This window comes from Urocampus carinirostris, chromosome 1, assembly GCF_059441175.1.
Source record: "Urocampus carinirostris isolate Australia breed hairy pipefish chromosome 1, RoL_Ucar_1.0, whole genome shotgun sequence".
Lineage (NCBI taxonomy): Eukaryota > Metazoa > Chordata > Actinopteri > Syngnathiformes > Syngnathidae > Urocampus > Urocampus carinirostris.
The window spans coordinates 16,377,940-16,399,450 of NC_142349.1; the positions used below are offsets into that span (position 1 = coordinate 16,377,940).

At 37.6% G+C, this 21,511-nt stretch overlaps 3 protein-coding genes across 4 annotated transcripts in view; 2 read left to right on the forward strand and 1 right to left on the reverse strand.

Annotated features, from left to right (window-relative positions):
* Positions 1-4,045, reverse strand: part of brd4 (bromodomain containing 4) — a 41,805-nt gene extending 37,760 nt beyond the window's left edge. Inside the window, exon 1 of the mRNA XM_088328740.1 lies at positions 3,970-4,045. The gene's annotated coding sequence lies outside the window, so the exon portion shown is untranslated. The remainder of the gene's footprint in view (positions 1-3,969) is intronic.
* On the forward strand, positions 3,682-7,136 carry pet100 (PET100 cytochrome c oxidase chaperone). 2 transcript variants are annotated; one of them, XM_088328752.1, is made up of 4 exons: positions 3,682-4,051; positions 5,975-6,061; positions 6,170-6,202; positions 6,771-7,136. In XM_088328752.1, the coding sequence occupies exons 1-4, from the start codon at positions 3,959-3,961 to the stop codon at positions 6,858-6,860; spliced, it is 303 nt and encodes a 100-aa protein (XP_088184878.1). In that variant the 5' UTR covers positions 3,682-3,958; the 3' UTR covers positions 6,861-7,136. The 2 variants fall into 2 exon arrangements, with proteins under 2 accessions (XP_088184878.1, XP_088184887.1); XM_088328761.1 differs by lacking the exon at positions 3,682-4,051 and adding an exon at positions 5,043-5,884.
* Positions 7,137-8,438: 1,302 nt separating this feature from the next.
* Positions 8,439-21,361, forward strand: stxbp2 (syntaxin binding protein 2). Its single transcript, XM_088328773.1, has 19 exons — positions 8,439-8,577; positions 11,140-11,189; positions 11,270-11,351; positions 11,513-11,589; positions 12,817-12,892; positions 12,978-13,081; positions 14,677-14,828; positions 14,903-14,987; positions 15,696-15,826; positions 15,928-16,035; positions 16,103-16,160; positions 16,233-16,298; positions 16,554-16,634; positions 18,095-18,236; positions 18,311-18,417; positions 18,731-18,829; positions 18,906-18,991; positions 20,018-20,175; positions 20,924-21,361. The coding sequence occupies exons 1-19, from the start codon at positions 8,541-8,543 to the stop codon at positions 21,037-21,039; spliced, it is 1,815 nt and encodes a 604-aa protein (XP_088184899.1). The 5' UTR covers positions 8,439-8,540; the 3' UTR covers positions 21,040-21,361.
* Positions 21,362-21,511: the final 150 nt, after the last annotated feature.

Below are 21,511 nucleotides of genomic sequence, written 5' to 3' on the forward strand. Positions count from 1 at the left end.
TCCAAGCCATCTCACCTGAAATACTTTTTAACAAACATAAGGACACAACAAAGCAACAAACATTGAGAGCAAGGAGGAAACTGAACTTATTATCTTATAAAGTTGTTGAAAGCTGAAAAGCCCCCTATTTGCAAAATAGTTTTCTTACGTCACATATTCGAAGAAGATATTTTGATTGGATATAATGACCACGTTAAGCGGAGAAATAATATGTTCTAGTCAACCACACATGAAAGAGTTACCACTAAATCATGGGTGTCAAAGTCAACTGGAAGGAAGGGCCAAATTAAAAAAAAAAAAACTACAAGCCTAGGGCTGGCTTGATCGATAATTAAAAAGTTTTCAAATGACGCGTACCGCCTAGTGCAGTGTTTTTCAACCCTTTAAGAACAAAGGTACACTTTTATTAATAAAAAGTTTCCGAGGCACACCGTCTGTCGAAAATATTTGAAAATTAAGTGATGTCAAATATTTCACTGTACTACCTCATAGTACAAAAAAGAACAAAATAATACTTATTTATGTTTATATATTTTTTACACCGCTTTGTTAAACAAATTCACTTTTTAAATGTAGTGTGGTACCTCATGAGCAGATAATTAGATTATAAAAACTATATAAAATTCTATTGCCACCTACTGATATGGATGACTATTACAGTTCCTCATCTGATGATAGCAAAAATACTGAATAATGGCCTGATTTTTTGGAAAGATAAAATTGGGCAAATTCCAGCGGCACACTAGACAAGGTCTCACAGCACACTGGTTGAAAAACACTGGTCTAGTGAACCATTTGTAGAATTGAGGAAGTCTGCGCAATCCTGCACAGCTGTGTATAATAAACACTGTATTTTTTGAAAGTGGGGAAAAAACTAAGAAAGATGTGAATGAATAGTGTTTTTTGGTTAAAAAAAATTAAACTTGTTTACACAAATTATCTTGTTTTTGTTCTACGAAGTTTGTCTTGCTGTGAGTAAATAGGTGTCGTGTTGTGTCAAATGTTGACACAATTGTTTTTAAATTAATGATTAAGTGGTATTTTTGATTAGTAAGGAGAAATGCAATTATTATAAATGGAGCAATCGGGTGAGGTTGACAAGTATGTGATAAGTACGGTTGTCGGATCGATTTAAATATTGATATTATTGATACTAAGCAAGTACCTGGATCAGATTGATACTATTGTCTTTAGAGGTGGGACGATATGCATAGGTCACGATTCTACTGTAACACAATACCAAGGTGCTGATTGGATATATATCACGATTCTTAATGATCATGATTCTGATTCTACAAGTATTGTGATTTGATATAATTGATAATTGCAATTTAATTTTTATTTCTAAAAAAACAAACTTAAATCATAGGCTTTTGGGACTATAAACCACAAATGATGTCCAAACAATGCACATGAGTCTGTGTCGGTCAGTCCGGAAGCTAAAATTTATTTCAACTTAGACAATGAGAACATAACACTGTGCAACAACAGGTTTACAGCCACAAAATGTAATAAACTGAAATATCAATGTAACACAAATGTGGTCCTTTAATGACCCTTTTTACAGTTCACACTGTAAGATGATAAAATGAAAATAGAGCCGTTAAAAGAAAAAAATAGCGCAGGCTTAAGCTATAGAATTAAAATCAAGATCTTTCGAATTTAACGAAATAAACGTTGTTTTATGGGGGATGCTTTAAAGTTATACAAAAATAAAATTTGTGCAAAAACGGCCTCTAAACGAAACAAGCTGAATTGTGAGCTTTGAAATTAAGTTTTACAAATCCCTGGGTTGCAGATAAACTCCATTTTTCACTTTTGATGCTTGTTAGATTTTTACGTACTGGATCTGATGTCACAAAATCGATTCTGGGGAGATACTTCGATTTAAAAATAGAATCAGGATATATACATGAATCGATTTTTTTGTCCCACGCCCTCTTGTCTTGGGATAAATACATGAAATCTCCAATTTCTTCAAAGTGCCACTTTCTATATGTAGATATCGCAGTCCTCTCTCTGACTCAGCGCTCTTTTTGAGTTTATGCCAGTTAGTATGACTTACAGGCACACTTTTAGCACCTCTCCCTACCTGGCCTGCTGCACAAACACATGAAAAAAGTTCACAATACAGAGAGCAATGAGCTGCTACCAAAAATGTAAACATTTTATTGTTCCTGAACAAAAACCTGTTAATATGTTGTCAAAGTGGAACAGAGCCATTCCTGAATTTTTGGTTTGACTCCTTTGACTGTTGCTCTATTAGAGTTGTCGTAGTAAAATAGTTTCTATTTCTGTTAATACTATAAGGTTTTAATTTTATATTGTTAACACTATTTGTACTTTTTGAGCTTCTTTTCAAAATATTGTACAATGGAAAGTATAGTAGGCCAGCACGGCGACGCAGTGGTTAGCGCGTGTGCGGCACAGTTCTGAGGTCATGAGATCGAACCTCCTGTGTGGAGTTTGAATGTTCTCCCCGTGCTTGCATGGAATTCCTCCGGGCACTCCGGTTTCCTCCCATATTCCAAAAACTTGCATGTCAGGTTAATTGGCCGGTCCAAATTGTCCCTAGGTGTGAATGAGGGAGCGAGTTGTCTGTCTCTGTGTGCCCTGCGACTGGCTGGCAACCAGTTTAGGATTCACCCTGCCCACTGCCCAAAGATAGCTGGGATGGGCTCCAGCACCCCCGCAACCCTACTGAGGATAAGCGGTGCAGATAATGGATGGATGGTATAGTTGAACTTTTTATATTTGCATTTATGGTGTATTGCTTTTTTAATTAACTGTCTTGGATTTGGTCTTGTAACATTTTTAATAGTCAAGTCATATTTATTTGTATATCCCTTAATCACAAGGGAGTCTCAAAGGTCTGCAGAGACCACAGATTATTGCAGACTACAGACTATGATGATAAATATATTTTTGAAACTTATTTTCTTATAAACGTTTGACTTGTAGTTATCCAATAAAATTGAAACATCTTCAGGGCCTAAAAGAAATTCAATGGCAAAGCGAAACCACACGAGAGCAGTATCTGCATCATTTTTAAGCAGACTTGTTAAAAAACATCACAACAATTTCAAACACTGAGAAACACTTCACCCAAAACCGGAGCAATTTCCAATCCTTGAGAAGACAACATTCAATTAAAGCTTTTTCTAGGATTACGAACAATCGAACCTGGACAAGTTTGACAATAAACCGGCGTCGGCACCTTAGAGCTGCTTAAACAGATATTGTATACAACTAAAGTGCAACTGGTTTCGTCGACACTATACTAATAGAGTCATTTGACGTCTCGACTATCGGTGATTGAATCAAAGGATAACGGCTAGTCAATGTGCATCGAATGGATTCGCGTTAGGCCATGAATTAAAAGAATTTTCGTAACGGAGATGTGAACAAGGCAAAGTGAAACCAGAATGGCTAACGCAGACGAAGGGGGACAACTAACCTCGACACTGACAGTTAAATAGATCACGTTGACCCCGAATGCCATTATTAGGCCCACAGGATCTGAGGTTCTGAGCAAAATAGCCTCAGTGAGCGCCATCATCACCATGACGGTGTCACTGTCTCCACAACACAGGACAGTCGACGAGCAAGTAGCCATTAGCCGCCGGGAACAATGTTTGGAGCGGCTTCTAAAGGGCTATCGACCGTATATGTTGGGTAACGGTGGTTCACAAGTGGAAAGGGACGTCAGACAAACACACGAGCCAAGTGCAGTTATTGAGTCTTTTTGTAGACAAGTGCTAGCAAACGTTTGGCTAATATGCTAGCCTAGCAAGGAGGAGAAGGCCTGCCGTGCGAGTCAACGCTCGCAACGGGCGCCGGCTACCAATGTCCCCCCTTACCCCAGTTCAGGGCTTTTGCGCGACCGTCACCATATTCCGCAACCCTCGCGGGCAATGGTGACGGACACGACAAACCTAGAAAATCGTAGGTTGAAACAATGGCGATTACCTGGGTTTATCAGGTTGCCAGTGAGCGCGGGTTCTTTCTCTCCGAGGATCATGAACACCTCTCCTTGATGGTGACGTCACGCGTAGGTCTTTTCGTCTGGGACGTAATGTGCGTGCCAGTCGACAAGTTGAACAGTGTCACGTTTGGATACGATGGTAGCGGAAAAAAACAATAATATAATAATTGTATAAATTAATTCGAATGGTTTTTGTGAAAAAAAATATTTTTTAATAATAATTTTGATGCTTTTCTTTTGTATATTTAGGCACAGCACAGAAAACGCCCCCAATCATTCATTACAACGGGAAACAACAAAGTATTGCGCACGCACAAAAAAAAAAAACAAATCAGTCGTGTGAAAGTCAACAGGGTGGAATGGCTGAAAAAAATCAACAAGCTGATGGCTGTAACAAAAAGGGGGCTCAAAAGAAGGCTTTAGGAAGGGACGTAATTGTCTTAACAGTGAGCTCTTCTCCCGGTCCTCACAAGTTCAATATCTGTTGATGTATTCTTACCTTATTTTAAATGTCTACTGAAGGTTATTTTAGTTTAGTTTTTTTAGTTTGAACAATTTTATTGACACTTTTAACAGCAATAAATAATGTGAGGTTTGAACAATTTTTCTCGACACTTTGAACAGCAAATAAACATTCACAATTTAATTATATCATTTTCTAACAATATGAGGTTTGAACAATTTTTGTCAAATTTTTTAACAGCAATTAAACACATTCACAATTTCATTATATCATATTCTAACAATATGAGGTTTTATCGACACCTTTAACAGCAGTTAAATACATTCACAATTTCATTATATCATATTCTAACAATATGAGGTTTGAACAATTTTTATCGACACTTTTTACAGCTAAAGGTTATACTTAACAAATACAATGTAGCAAAGGGAGTAGGATGAAGCCGAAGCTTTTAAATGTCTAGGCCTATTCTCTTTCCTTTGTAAAAAAAAGACATTTTCAAAAAAAAAAAAAAACTAAAAGAGAAATTGAAAAAAAAAGAAATGCGATTTTAAACTTCTGATAGTATCGTTAAAGCAGTAGTATTGGAAGGTATGTAAGTGTTTTGTGTTTAGAAACGATTCCATGTGATCCCTGATCTATAAAAAGAGTCGTTTGAAGACGCATTACTCTGAAAAACAAAGCTAAAAATTTGGAGTTGACATTCTTTTACTGATCCAGCCCACCTGATCTAACCTTTTCAACTGTACACATATCACATATTTTATGTACTGTTCTGCAACTGTGGACTTTCGAAATAATACACTTCTCTTGCCAATACGATTTTTAGATTAAATAAACACTACAGATAAAGTTATTAACACGTAAGCCTACACAAGACAACTGTTAATACATCGAACAATCAGATCACGGTAATAAACAGGAGTCAAAGGTGTGCAGCGCCCCTTGACGGAAATAACGCATCTCGAAATGTATGTAATGTTAAACACGCCTTTTGGCTTGTATGAAAATAAAATGGGAATTTCTGCGTATCCGAGTGAATTATCATAAAATATCGTCCGTGATTTGGAACGAAAAAACACATAAATGTTGTACAGGTTTAAGGTCCCATTACGGGTAGGCATGCGCATTGTCTGTCCTGTGATTATTTTTTTCCGGAGTGCCCCGGAAGTAAACTCCGGTCGGACTATAGACCGATGAAAACTGTTTACTGTATGTTAGTTACACAAGTGATCGCAGTCTATTTATTAGGAACAGTAAGTAAAATTGTAATCAGCCAACTTACAAAAAGACAGAACAATAAGGTGGCGACTGATATTTTTTTCCTGCGTGGGAAAGCGCAAAGTCTTAGCTTGTAGTTCAAATTTAGATAACGCTTCAGCGGTGCTGTGTTCAACCTTCAAGTTCAAATGGGAGTAAAAATAGAAATATTTAGAGTAAGTTTGCTGCTGTTATTTATGAATAAAAACAATTTCAGTACTGTGGCTGAAGTCTGACATTCTTGATTTCTTGTTTTCGTTGAACAGATGATGTTGTATTTGTCCTTTCCTGTTACAATGTTCTGGATCTCGAATCAAGCAGAATATTTTGAGGAATACGTCGTAAAGAGGAAGGTTGGTAACCCGATAATCAGCTAATTTTTCTACGTTGTCGTTTACGTTTTGTAAACATGTTGTGTTCATCTTTCTCTGTTCTATGATGAAATATTTTCTGCAACTCAGAGGGAGATTTTCCCCGCAGACGAGTCTCTTCATGTAAGTAACTCTTTTTTACTTTTACTCAATACAAAATCGTACTTCTTAATTATCGTTCTTATTGCCATGTATCTTATTATTCTTATTTGCAATGATTGTGTTACATTTTGCAACCAATCTACTACAGTGCATCTAAAAAATACACATACTTGAACGCTCAGCATACAGAGCATGACAGAGACTGCAATGATGACACATGCTAGAAAAAAGTTCCAAACTCTGCACAGCTTCTTGAGGCAAAAATACATTAACTAACTTGTATTTTGTTTTTAAATATTAAAAAGTCGAACAGTTCACATAAGTATTTTACATTACATAAGCCTCACCTAGAAGTAGTAGACATAGTTAGCCGCCATCTTCTTGCTTTGAAGACTCAAACATATTGTGAAAGGCTTGCTGAAAAAAGTGGGGTTTGGTCACTTCTGGGTCCCCGTAGTTTGTAGTCTTCCTCATTTTTTGGTTGTCGGACTCCATGCAGCAACATATACCTGTCAAATGATACACCCTGTCCCTTTAAATAACTGTACTTTAGATCGATGAATATTTGGCTTGACATGTTTACTTGCAGAGGAAAGAGTTGGAGGACTTCAAAGAGCGAGTGCGTGCACGGGAAGAGCGGCGGTACCTGAAACAAATCTCCATGGAGTCTGAGAACTAGAGAAGTTTAAAAAATATTTGTTCTTATAAAACTGATGTCCCAATATAATGGAAAGTTAAATGGTGATTTTTATTTGGATTTTGCATTTCCCACATAACCTTTGTACATGCAATGAAATCAAGGTTTGTGAAGTGAAATCACAATTATAATCTTGTATTTTTTGGGTGATGTACTTTTTTTTGACATGACATCTTTATATAATGTCACATTTTAAGACATGAAAGACCTACTAATATTCTTGCCGCTGTCGTCAATAAATGTGATGATCTGTCAGGATTTTTGTGGCTTGTATATGAGAAACTGCTTACATAGGCACAGTCAGACTATCCATAAATCCATCCATTATCTGCAACGTTTATCCTCAGTAAGTTCATGGAGTGTTGGAGCCCATCCCAGCTGTTTTCGGGCAGTGGGCAGGGGACACCCTGAACTGGTTGCCTGCCAGTTGCAGGGAATACAGAGACAGAACACTCTTTCATTCACACCAAAGGAGAATTTGGATCGGCCAATTAACCTGACATGCATGTTTATGGAATGTAGGAGGAAACCGGTGGAAACCCATGCAAGCACGGGGAGAACATGCAAACTCCACACAGGAAGGTTCGATCTCATTACCTCAGAACTGTGTCGCACACGCGCTAACAAATGCGTATATTAGTGTAAACACCAGTTAAAACCAAACCTAATCCCTTAGCATGGCTTCATTACAAAACTCATGTTTATGTACTTCTGTAGTACTAGACATTCTGCACAGCCCCCAAATGTCAGTAATTTTGTAACAACCTTTCCACAACTATTCTCAAGTAATAAAAAAAAGTGTATTTTGTTATATTCCTCGCATTTTGTCGATTCTGCACAGAACAGTACCAAGTTGCACTTTTTACTACAAAATATCTTAATTGTTGTCCAAAACTGGATAAATAAAGCAATCTCATCTTGATCTTAAATAAATTTAAAAAATGCTTGACCGGAACGGGATTAGCTTGACAAAAATGTGAAAAAAAAAAACAATTGTGACTGATATTGGACTGAAACTTAAAATAAATTTAAACATAGTCGATAATATTAGTCAAGTCATGTTTACTTGTATAATCCTTAATCACAAAGAGTCTCAAAGTGCTGTACCTTGAAATATTTTCGATAGACGACAGAGATTGAGTGTCCTGGCTCAAAAATCCAACCATCCATCCATCCATCCATTATCTGCACCACTTATCCTCGGTAGGGTCGCAGGGGTGCTGGAGTACATCCCAGCTGTCTTTGGGCAGTGGGCAGGGGACACCCCGACCTGGGCCAGTTGCAGGGCACACAGAGACAGACAACCCACTCGCTCATTCACACCTACGGACAATTTGGACCGGACAATTCACCTGACATGCATGTTTTTGAAATGTGAGAAGCCTGGAGAAAACCCACGCAACCACAGTGACAACATGTAAACTCCACACAGGAAGGTTCGATCTCATGACCTCAGAACGTGCTAACCACAGCACCGACGGCTCATAAATCGTTGGGAATCAATTAATGGAGAAAAATAAATAAATAAACACTGTTATGCTAGTAGTAGACTGTAGAAGGCGCTGTTTCACAGAAATATTTATGACGCGCAAGCGGACAGAATTTAACAACAAGGAAGTGAACTCCCTTGACACAAGTTGAAGTTCCCTGACTATTGTTAAAATGGCACCAATCGGGCTAAAAACAATCGTTGGAGAAAGTAAGTGTGTCGTTGCTGAACTACTTTAATGTGTTTTCCACTTCTGTAGGACTTGGATACAATTTCTGAAGTAAAAAGCGTGTGTAACAGTGATGACTCGTTAATACGAACGTGATGCTCGAACGAACTTCTAAAATATGACTACGCTCAGAATTCAATCAAAATTTTGATTTAAAGCGATGTCAACCGAGCGAGGATATCATCAACGCTTTAAAATAACAACTTGGTGAACTCTTTCTCTTGTCATTTCTTTTTGGAGTTTTTGACGTCAAAATGACTCTAAGGTGAAGGCTAAATTTTAGTTAGCTTACGTAATGGGGAAGTTATAGCTTGCCAAGTTTCTTTCCTACTTTTCCTTCAGTGACTTAAAAATATTAGATGTTGAGCTAATGGGGACAAATACGCTAGAAGTTCTCTATCTTTTAAAATCAATATTATCTACGCGTTCAATTGTCCATGTTCTAATTTATCCAATTGTAGCAACATGTTATTTACCCCAAAATAATTTCGCAATTTTTTTATTTAAAAAGATAAAGTTAGTATTTAATATATTCGAATTCGAATGTTTTGAGTATACCCCGTATTTAAAAAAGGCATTTATGAATCACGGTTCATGTATCCCATAACCACCTGGGTCGTCGGGGCACCACTTCCTGTGGTGTGGCTTGGGCAAATAATGCCTGTTAGCGCCCATCCCTCCTCTGTCCTGTTTTTGATGAGGTTTTTGTTTCCCAATAGATAGTACTGACTTCCATTGTTACCAGTAGCAGGAGTGTCAGATTACCAGTAGTCATCCCACTTCGGAAGTAGTCTATGAGCGGCGCACCAAATAAGCTCTTTGCCTGATCACGCCAAAACAAAACACTCGCGTATTGCCAGAAAGACGTTTGATTCTCATTTATTTTGCACATGAACAGTGGCATTATATACCGTCATTCACACCGTTGTCGAATTGACATAATGAGACTGCAATCATACGTTAAGAATCATTGGTCCAACAAGGAGCCTCCTGATCTGACTCAGATACAGCACCTTCATCTTATGGTTGCTCTTGTTCTTCGGTGTAAAGTGTTGTCCTGCCTTTCAGAGGTTAGCTGGACCTCAGCATTGATTTTTTTCTTAGCCTTTATGAAGGTTTTAGATCAGGGGATGGTGTGATAATAGTCTGTACGATTAAATACAATCTTAAGCCTTTTCCCACGTCATACATACCCCCAATGGTCAAGTGGTTAAAATTGTCACTGTCCCGGCTCGATTCCCACTGCATCCAACGCTGTGCCAATGCGGCCAGCGACATCCGTTGACTGATGAATCATTGTTCAAATATAATGATATACCCATTCTCTTTTGGATCAAAAAATCGCATGTCATACACGAGTAGATGCGGTTTAGGCAAATAAGGGAACATTTTTTTCATTCTGTGTGGCCAGGTACCAAACGACTATCCGCCCTGTGGCAGCAGACAACTGCTATATAATACACACTCTCCTTTTCAATATTTAAAACTTTGAAAAGAAAACTTTTGAAAAAATATGAACAGTATGACTGTTGAGTGATCCCTAAAACTACCTGGGTCGTCAGGGTACCACTTCCTGTGGTGTGTCTTGGGCAAGTACAGCGTGGCGGCGTCCATCCCTTTCTAGGCTGTTTTTTGGGTAGTGGTTTGTCCTCTCACATGAAACAGATGGTACTGGTTTTCCATGGTTACCAGTAGCAGGAGAAGCATCCTGATCTGACTCCGATACACTTTCATCATTTTGGTTACCGTTTTTTTTTTTTTTTTTTTTTTTTTTTTGGGTGTCTTAGGTTTAAGTCTCGAATAATGTTGTATTCCTTTGTCAGATGGCATCCAATTTCAAATTACCTTTAATTTGCCAATTTAATTGGCCTAGTATAATTGCTTTAACTATTATTAAAATTAAGTTTTATTTTCTGTTTATTTGAAAGAACAATAATACCAGGGCAACAATTTTTTTTACTGATGTTCAACTGCCTAATAACTCGTGTCAAAATAGAGTACTCTAATAAACAATATATGTACTTGTATAAAAAGCCAAAGTAAGTGAATTGTTGTATAAACACACCTGTTTCTAAATGTTCATACAGAAATTAGCATTTACTTGACATAATATGAGCCTCACCTAGAAGCAGCTGACGTGATAGTTCCCCATCTTTCTGTTACAGGTACCAAAAAAACCTTCGTTAAACGTCAGGCAAAATAATGAGAAAGAAAATGATGTGGTTTGGTTACTTTGGGACGCTGTAGTTTGTATTCTTCCTTGTGTTTTTTTTGCACTGGTTTTCAGTTGCACTACACAACACAGTGACATCTATTGGTCAAATATTTCAGTTTCCCTTTGAACATCTCTGACTTTAAGTGCTGACAGGATTTGAAGAGCGTGGTGTGGTACATGTGTTTTATACAGCACAGCACATTGATCCAATAACTTTTCATACATTTAGTTAAATTTGCTTTGTTGTTTTGCTTATTGTTTTTCTGGTTAATGATAAAAAACTTGTGGTGCACTGTCTCATAACCAGTTTATTTATTTGTCTCCACAGAAATCCTAAATGGTGTCATCAAAAGTGTGAGAAAGGATGGCGAATGGAAGGTAGACATTATCTGAACACAATAACAAACTGCATCTCTGATTTCCTCTGTAATATTTCTTTTAATGATAATATGTCAAAGGTTCTTATTGTCGACCACATGAGCATGCGGATTCTGTCATCGTGTTGCAAGATGTCAGACATCTTGGCTGAGGGTGTCACGAGTAAGTGTAATTCTGGTTATCCTGCGGAGTGGAATGCACAATGTGTTTATCTGACAGCCTGACACAATTCCTGTCCTCGGGATTATGAACGCTTGTTAAAATATGTCTAATACAGCTGTTTTTTAGTAGTTAAATGTAATTGACTTGCCTTATGTTTTCAGTTGTTGAGGATCTCAATAAAAGCAGGGAACCTATCTCTTGCCTGGAGGCCATATATTTGATTTCACCGGTGGAAAAGGTCTGTTCCAAAGCAACATCAGAAGCGATTGATCTCATGGTCTCTTAATGGTTGACTTTGATGTAGTCCTTGGCCAAGCACATAACTCCACACTTTTGCCTTAAAATTATGTGGTTGTTTGGACCCCTTAACCACTAGGGTCGTGGAGGCACCATTTCCTGTGGTGTGTCCTGGGCAAGTACAACCTGGCTATGCCTGTACCTCTCCAGGCCAACACATGTTTCCACCTGGTCTCAAACCGGGGACCTTTCGCGTGTGAAGCCACTGTGCTAATAACTGCAATACGGAAACATGCACTCTATCAAAAATACGCCAACTGTCTTATAAGAGTTTTACCACGACCCACCCCAGTGCTTATCCCCAATATTAATGGCATACAGTAATCTAATATGTTAAAAGTATGACCGGTGAGCCAAATCTGGCCCATTTGATGGTTTAATCTGGCCCGGTATGAATTTCTGAGTAAAAAAAAAAGGAGTGAGTCTCTTGGTCATTTCTATCAAATGTTTTATATACTTTTTATTTATTTAAATGAATGCAAACCATTTGCTCTCTGGTCGCTAGAGCCCAATGTTGAGTTTGAATAGTACTCTAGATTGATTCAGGTGTGAAACTGCATTCACTCAACTGTTAAATTAAAGCATTTAACAAAATCTAAGCTAAATATGTAAAAAAAACCAAATGTCACCATTGTCTGTGAATAAATACATGAATGCCAACCTTATTAAACACAATCTTTCTCCGGAATACTATAAAAAAAATAAAATAAAAAAAAAAACAACAACAACAACACGTGCTTGTTTAAAACTTGAAGTGGCAAACTTTTACCAAAACTGAAATCTTATGTGATCCCACAAAGTCTTGGTCTCGCTTCTTTTTGATGTTTATTTTTTTAAAAGCGGTAATCCTTTTTAGAAAGTGGTTGGCCTTTTTAAGGGGAAAATGGTGGTAGTCAAACATGTATAATGATATTGTTTGTAGGTATGTAAATGTGTTGTGTTTAGAAAAAGATACCTTGTCATCTGGGACTATGATACGTAGGGTAGCTTACTATTGAGACTGTATGATGAAGAACAATACTAAAAGAAACAAAGCTAGAGATTTTTAGTTGACATTACTTTACTGATCTGAGCCACCTGAGAACAGACTGAGTTTGACATCTCTGCAGTAATGTTGGCTGTTGTAATGTGTGCTTGATAAAGAGTTAACCAATATTTTTACTTGCAGTCAGTACGGGCTCTCATTAATGACTTCAAGGACAGTGCCTTCACTTATAAAGCAGCCCACATTTTCTTCACTGACAGTAAGACACTGATTGAAATAATTGTTCACAAAAGAATCGGATTGCTCTTTTAGGTTCTTTTCATGAATTTAATTTACTCCATTAGCTTGCCCTGACAATCTTTTCAATGAAATTGCAAGATCAAGAGTCTCCAAGGCTGCTAAGACGTTAAAAGAGATCAATGTGGCTTTTCTACCCTATGAGTCTCAGGTGAGTTTTATTTTTTTCCTTTTCTTTTTTTTTTTCTTTTAGAAAATACAACAACTGAACTTGAATAAAAATTGGTTGTCACCTACTTTTTGAAGCTGAGAGCTACTTTCGTAACTGATTGGCATGAAGGGCTACAAGTTTGCTATTCATTTCAAAAAAGGCAACTTATGTTATTACTATGTTTTTACTGTTATTACCAGGTTGTAATTATTAGAAGTAGAATTAAAATAGGTTCAGTCAACCATGAAAACATCACAGCAGTTAGAAAACAAATTTCATGGAAAATCACAATCATTCCCAATATGTTAGTGATTGACACCTTTTCCATGGTGAAGGTCTCCTAATGCTAGTTTTATTCATGCACAATGCGCAAAGTAAAATTAAACTTGTGTCTTCCTCAACACATCCATTCTAGCTGCCTCACCTTACCTTTAGTGTTCAGGCGCCCATGGCAGCTGTTAGGAAAAATGCATTAATAACCTGCAGGGTTTAAATTTTAGGAATAAAGTCGCAGCTTCCAGTCTAATTTTTACGGTATGTTTTTAGCTTTTCCCATTGTTGAGTAAACAACACTTGAACATGGCTAAGATTCTTGGCAATACTTGATTCCAAGAAGATCTCTGAGAAATTTGAGAAACAGCTTTTTGGAAAAGAATGCATTTCAAGCAGAACTTTCACTTCAGTTTTTTGTGATACCTCCAATACCTAAATATTGCTTTCAATAAACAGGAAGGCACTTTGCTTGCAAAACACAATTTTTTTGCAAGAACACTGAACTTATGCATTAACTTTGCAAGAACCTTCCCGTGCCTGGTGTTTGCTGTGACGTGATCAGATGATTTTGTTCACTATGGCAATGCACGCAACGTCATCACTATTTGCCATAATGCTGACGAAGGGACTTAGTCATCTTTTTATAAAGAAAAAAGTTTGAAGCTTTAGCTGTCTGTACTTCTCCATATATTTGCTACTCTGACCACACTGTTTCACTACACCAATGCTCACCATACGGGGCTGCCTACACTCTTCAATCGCTGGATTTAGGAAGCAAGACTAGGAAGTGGGGGGGCCCCCCCCTAATGTCAAGTCATACTTATTTGTACAGCCCTTGATCACAATGTCTCAAAGGGCTGCATATACCACATGTTGTAGTAATCTACGGCAGAAATATAACAAAATACGTCAGTAATACTATAATACAGGAATACTATAATACAGGAATACTACTCCAAAGATACTGCTACAGAAATACTACCAAAATGTGTGGACAAAGATCTGATCAAAGCCATTCCTGCCATCTAATGGTGATTTATCATATGGAAATCATTCCCAGAGCATTATCGCCACCTCCCTTTGTAGTAGTCTCTTAAAATAAAACCCCAAAAAAGCGCTTTTGGGCACTCGCGGGCAATGCTTCTAAAAACATATTTGTACATTATGGCCCTGATAACTTAATGTACAGTATAATCGCCCCCTTGATTTAAAATTTTTTTTTTTAGGTGTGTGTCACTGCTAGTAGTTCATTTTGAAGGCCGCATTATTTATCGATAAAATGAACTAAACTGTATATTTTTTCTTCCCTGTATCCCCTATAGGTGTTCTCCCTGGATGATCCAACAACTTTCCACACATTTTACAGCCCCAAGTCCAATAAAGACACAAAAGACAAAATGATTGAAAGTCTCGCGGAGCAGATCGCCACTCTTTGCGACACGCTGAAAGAGTACCCCGCCATCCGATACCGCAAGTATGCACTTTCCTTGTAAGTGCTTCATGAGCTGAAAGAATTGCACCGATTTATTCCTGCTCTTGTTACCATAGCGGCCTGGACAAGAATGCCAGACTAGCGGAGGAGGTTTTCCAGCACCTTAACGCCCACAAGGCAGACAACCCCAGCATGGGAGAGGTTATAGTGCATTACTACAACTGCTACTCTTTGACCTTTCTTATGTAGATGAAATATCACTTTTCTCTATTCTATTCTATTTTAAAAACAAGACTGTAAACATCTATGGGGATGGTACAGCTTCTCAACTTTACTGGTTGCGGGTGTTTATTTCCCCCCTGCCTTTGTCCCTTTTTTTCTTTCTTCTCTCTCTCTCTCTCTCTCTCTCTCTCTCTTTTAGCTCCCTTTCCTTGCTACTGGGATAAGTCTGATCAGGCACGTATCTTTTTTAAGTTCATTTTGTGACTGCATTTTGTTAAAAATGCATGCAATTTTTTTGTCTGGATTTTTTATTTGGTTTATTAACAAATAGGCTTATTTACTTCTTATTTATTTTTATTTCCACCAAATTCCTTTTGGAAAAAAAACATAACAAAACTGAATGCATTTGGTCAAGTTGTTTTACTGATAAGGTATTTAAAAACAAATGAACTAATCACCGATTGCATATTAAAATCTGCTTCATTAAATGTAATTAAAATAAATGATAATAAAATAACAATTGGGTTTTTTGGGAGATCACAAGCTTGTTACGATATAATATTGTCAAATCGCTTACCCCACGCTCTGAAACATGTACACACCGAAGTACTACAAATAAACATCGCATGGGTAAAGGATGAATGAGTACTTTTGCATTAATAATATTTAACATTCCTCCGATTTCAGGGGGTGAACAAGGGACGCTCTCAACTCATCATTGTCGACCGTGGGTTTGATCCCATCTCACCTCTTCTGCACGAGCTAACCTTCCAGGCAATGGCTTACGATCTGTTGGACATCCAAAAGGACATATATACGTGGGAACACTTCTATTTGGGAATTATACTGGTTTCCTTTTTTTTTTTTGTACCTGTCATTTATGTTTACTTTTTCATTTATCGTATTATGTTTTTGGTAGTTATCAGACAACCGGCATTGGCAATTCCAAAGAGAGAGAAGTGTTGCTGGATGAGGATGACGAACTTTGGGTTCAACTCAGACATCTGCACATTGCCGACGTCTCCACGTGAGTTTTTTTCTCACCTCTATCATTGTCCCTTTGAAGTAAATTCATTTTATTTTATTTTTTATAGGAAAGTGACAGAGCTGCTAAACACTTTTTGCGAAAGCAAGAGAATGTGCACTGACAATGTAGGATTGTTTTTAAAACAATTTGTTTGTTTTATAGTGCATTTGTATTAGGTATTGTGTTTTGTGCCACAGGCCAATATAAAAGATTTGTCTCAGATGTTAAAGAAGATGCCACAGTATCAGAAGGAGTTGAGCATGGTGAGGGACATTATGTTTGTGTTTATTTCTATTTTTTTTAGATATTATTCCCAACCATGATGTTAATGCATTTTATTTCCCTTGAATGGTGCAAAACTCAAACTTGTCAAACTGGCTAAAATATCACCATGCCACACATGTATATATGCATATGTTTCACAATGTTTCATTCAAAATTAGTCATGACATATAATCTACTTGACCTCCTTTTTTGGAGGATGTTACGTTTTACTACCGCATTATTGTTTTTGACAGTACTCAACTCACTTGCACTTGGCGGATGCGTGTATGAAGAAGTTTAAAGCAGCTCTTGATAAACTCTGCGAAGTCGAACAGGTTGGTGTACTCAGACAGTCTTGATCAGTATTGCTTTACTGGTGGGTCGCAACCCAGAAGTAGGCTGCGGACCCGTTTTCTCCTTTAAGACTATCAAATACTGGTTTCTAATAGTTTTTGTCTTTTAAGTAGACTATCTTGTTATTGCATATTCTTTTACTTTTGCAAAATATAACCAACTGTTTTTTCTTGCTGTTTGTTCTGTGGCATGTGTTATTCCAAGCAACCTATATTTTGGAATATAGGTAATCTTGAATTTAACATTTAAAATACTATTAATAAAGAACAGTTAAGCTCCAAGAAGAATGTTTTATTGATTTATTTATTTTTGTGAGATTGTCTCTATCAACCATCTCATGTTATTGTGGGGATGTTTTTTTCTTCCACATCTGCCCACAGAGTGTATTTGCACATCTCTAGCCGACATTATAAATAGAATGATATGATAATGGACCTTTTTATCCTCCAATCCCCGAAAGAGGTTGTATTTTCCCCTTTGGACCATTACAGTTCTCAGCACTCGCCTGCTTATGTGTGAGTTGTGAAAACAAGGGCATATATTTTAAATAGTAGAGAGGATCACCGAGCATACGTTAGCAGCAGACTGTCGTCCACAACGTCAAGCGGGAAAAAAAATTCTCTTCAACTCGGCTCACTGAGTGACTGACCCCTATTTATTAATAGCGCCACCAGTATGTATGCTCAAATGCCAACGGCCCGGTTGGTCGTGTTTAATGCTGAATAGCAGTCATAACATTGCATTAGGAGATTGTGGCCGGACGTCAACACGCAAGTACTAAAGGCACGGTGGAGTGTTAGGACACTTAATAACATTCAATAACTTGGTGATGTAATAATCCTTCCAAGCCCAACTGTGGCTGTGATTTTTTTCGGAATGGATGACAGAGAACTGTTTGGAAATACCGAGCTGTTTCCTTTTTTGATCCAAGTTTTTTGAAGGATGAGCTTATTTAAATGCCACCATCTCATAAATCTCACTCAATTGTTTTGGTATGAATTAAAGGGTGAAAAAGTTTCAAACTGCAAACCCTTTGAGCGCCATCATCAAAATGGCACTTTTTAATTTTGTTGTGCATTACACATGTTACAATGACTATACATTCTATTATTCTTTATTCTTACACGTCTTCCTGGGAGGTAAGATTTTACAGCTATAAACGGTATCCCAAACAGCTTCAACAGGGCTTGTAATACTTATTAATTTGTTATACTTATCAATTTTCACAAAACGGATTTAGCCAAGAAAAAAACTATCATTCCTCCTGGATTCTCTTGAAAATCAGACTGTGATATACGTAGAAGCAAATAATACAAACATATCTAATATTAAACGGCCTGGATACTTCTTTAAAACCACATAATTATTTAGGTATAAATCAGCCTTTCAACATTTATCTAATATTTATCCGTCTTTTCGCTTTATTGATCAATCTGCAAAGGACTTGGTGATGGGTACAAATGCCGATGGGGAGCCTCTAAAAGACGCCATGAAGAGTATTGTGCCTGTGCTCCTCGACCACGAAATTTCCACCTACAACAAAATCCGCATCATCTTGCTCTTCATATTTCACAAGAAAAAAGGTCGCTTTTCCTCAAAACAAAATGCTTTTAGGGTTGTATGTTAAAAATGTTGCTGATATTAAGCATCATTGCAGGCGTTGGGGAGGAGAACTTGGACAAACTCATCCAGCATGCTAACGTGACGGCCGACAGGAACATCATCACCAACTTCCAAAATCTGGGCTGTAAAATCATTGCAGGGGTAATGATGTATTCTAACAGTAAAAGCAAATCCATTCCAGCTGTTTTTGAGTGCTTGTCAGGAAGCGGGTTGCAACTTGGAAGGGTTGCCAGCCCTCACAGGGCACGTACTGACAAACATTCACATCTTAAATTATGGGAGGGATAATATTCTGACCAGCGCAGCAAAACATGCAGATTTCTTACAGTTAGGGAAGGAATCCACATTTTAGGAATCAAGTTGTTGATAGGAATAACCTAGGTAGATCAATTTATCTTGCTGTTTGTCAGCGCTTGTTACACATAATCAAAGAAATGCACTAATTTTGTTTTAGGGAGCCAATGCTGGCACAATTCTGCCTGAGCGTAAACAGCGTGCAGACAGCACCTACCAACTGTCCAGATGGACACCCATCCTCAAAGACATAATGGAGGTTCAACACGACTCTTTTTATTCGACCTCAAAGAACCTGTAAACAACATTGTCTTAAATGAAATGTTTTCTCTCAGAATGCCATTGAAGACAAGCTGGACAAGCGCCACTGGCCCTTTATTTCAGATCCCGCCCCTATCAGCACCACACATACAGCAGTCAGGTAGGTCACAAGCAAGATTATAGTAATGAGGTAGCGACATCTAAATTTTAGACGGAATTTTTTTTTTCCTTTTTTAAATACTGTCCTTCATGACTACTAAGTGAACTTTATTTTTTTTGTGAAAAATAAAAGAAATGCAGTTTATTAACAAAGAAAAAAAAGACCCCCAGACCAAAAATACAGAATTACTACTCATGTGTACAGAAAAGGAAACAAACTTTGGAAAAAAAAAAAAAACCCTAAATGCAATGGGAAAACATTCCATATCCATTAGTCATGAGTTTTTGTTCTTATTCATTTGCCTAACTGAAAAATTGCCTATCACATGTTCAAGTCCAAACACAACCTGCGTCACTGGTCAAAACCAAAGACAGAATCACAAGTAATATAAATGGAATGCAGATTGATAGAAGTGATGCACAATTGGGATAAAACAACCAACTCTACACAGACAGAGATTCCTACACTAATCCTCAGGGTCTTTGAGACGATAAAATCATTTGACCATGCTCCCTGTAGTTTTGCATTTGAACATTTTTACAACATTCATGGAAGACGAACAATAAGTAGTAGATAAAACTAAATAGAGGGTCACAGACAGATTATTTTTGCAAGATTATAGCATTTGTATCTTTAACTAAATCAGAGTGGATATTTTTGAAAAAAAAACTGAGTAAGTACAGGGTTTAAAAAGTGAGAGTGTTTAGCGTCAACTAATCCTGCAGGGAATTCCCATCTGAGGTTGTGCTTTCCAGGCGGATTCTGCTCATAATCTGTGTAATGCACAATTGCTTGTGTACTTCCTGTTCTACGAAGTGCTGCCTTATTTTTGTTTAGGTGAGGGGATTGATGGATAAAAACAAACAAAAATCAAAATCGATAGAACCGTGAGGAAACAGTCGGAATCAATTTTACAGAACTAAGAAAACTTACTTTGCTGCTAGTTGGAAAAGAGGGGTAGGAAAAAAAATATGTTTGCTGACCAAGCATATCCTCCACTTAACTTGTGCTCTTACTTTTCGGCAGTGCTCGTCTGGGCCAGTGGCACAATAATAGACCTCCAACAGAGTACCACACGGGGCCGAGGCTCATTATATTTGTCATCGGTGGGCTCACCTACTCAGAAATGCGCGCCGCCTATGAAGTCACCAGAGCCTATGCTGGCAAATGGGAAGTGCTTATTGGTAAGCGTTTTTCAGCCAATTCAAGTCAAAAAACAACTGTTTAAAAAAATGCACGTTTTACAAAAATGATCACGTATGACAGCAGAGAATTATTTGACAGACATACAAAACAAGTGACTCACAAACACCCTTCCTATTCAGTTATTTTTGCTAATAACATTTACATTACAAGTAGCACTAAACCGAAGTGAAAAAGCAATTTAGAGCGATCTAGAATGGCTGTGCGCCATAGTGCATTGAGACTCAAAAGCATTTTTGTGTGGCATCTCCCTTTTTTGGCTGGGTCTTTCACCTCCCGACCTACCCGATTGCTTGTAAAATATTGTGATCCTGTCCAAACTTGTTCTGGCCGGAGAAAGTAGAAGGTCTTTCTCGGAAAGCAAAACCAAAGTGGCATTTCCGCTTTTTGGTGCAATTTTCCACATCTGGGGTAATTTACCTGGCTGCCGGTAGAAGATGATGTTGATATTCAATGTCATTCTGGCCTGGAAGAGTGGAATCTCTTTTTGGAAAAAAAAATGCCGACAAAACCAAAAATGCAGAGTCAGCCTTTTGGGCATTTTTCACGTCTGGGGTAACCTACCTGACTGCCTGTAAAAGATATTGATATTAAATATCGTTCTAGCCTGGAAGAGTGGAATACCTTTCAGAAGAAAATGCTGAGTCAACAAAACCAAAAGTGCTGAGTTATCTATTTTATGCAGTGCTTTGTGCTGTTTTTTTCATGTTCATTTTTGCTCTTGGACAGGCTCTTCTCACATCCTTACTCCAACAAGTTTCCTCGACGACATTAGGAGTCTTGACCAGGTTCCTAATCCAGAATGTGCAGACAACATGGATATGCGCAATGGGCGGGCACAGTAAAGGAAGAGCCTTTTCTCTGTTTTGATTGACTCCGAGTTTTATGTATGTCACGACACGCAAACATTTGAGTGGAAAATGAAGAATAGCTTTTTTGTTTTGGGTATTGTTTCTACAGTTTTCTCTGTAACTTTCTCTGCTTATAAAAGTATTTTAGTGACTACTAGTCTCATCACCCAGTGAAAGACTTTATTTTATGACATTATCAAGGAATCTTGTAACTGTTGTCTTTAAAATTGCACATGATTTAATTGTAATGCTGGAGTGTGGTGTTTCTTTGTTGTGTATGAAACAAATAATAAATGAACTAATATACACTTTAAAATGTGTTCTCTTTGTTTTTGGTGTCTTCTTTTTGCCGAATATGATAACCTCACAAACAACCAATCAGATCAACGCCTACCCCATATCAAGGATTACGTTTTTATCTCGGATTATGAATGACAATATTAAGAACAGGACATAGGCCACGTCT

Coding starts and splice junctions, on each gene's coding strand:
- pet100 (XM_088328752.1), top strand. CDS start 3,959: ATGGCGATTACCTGGGTTTATCAGGTTGCCAGTGAGCGCGGGTTCTTT. Junction 4,052..5,974: donor CCTTGATGGTGACGTCACGC/GTAGGTCTTTTC, acceptor TTCGTTGAACAG/ATGATGTTGTATTTGTCCTT. Junction 6,203..6,770: donor CCGCAGACGAGTCTCTTCAT/GTAAGTAACTCT, acceptor GTTTACTTGCAG/AGGAAAGAGTTGGAGGACTT.
- stxbp2 (XM_088328773.1), top strand. CDS start 8,541: ATGGCACCAATCGGGCTAAAAACAATCGTTGGAGAAA. Junction 16,635..18,094: donor AACTCTGCGAAGTCGAACAG/GTTGGTGTACTC, acceptor CAATCTGCAAAG/GACTTGGTGATGGGTACAAA. Junction 18,992..20,017: donor ACCACACATACAGCAGTCAG/GTAGGTCACAAG, acceptor ACTTTTCGGCAG/TGCTCGTCTGGGCCAGTGGC.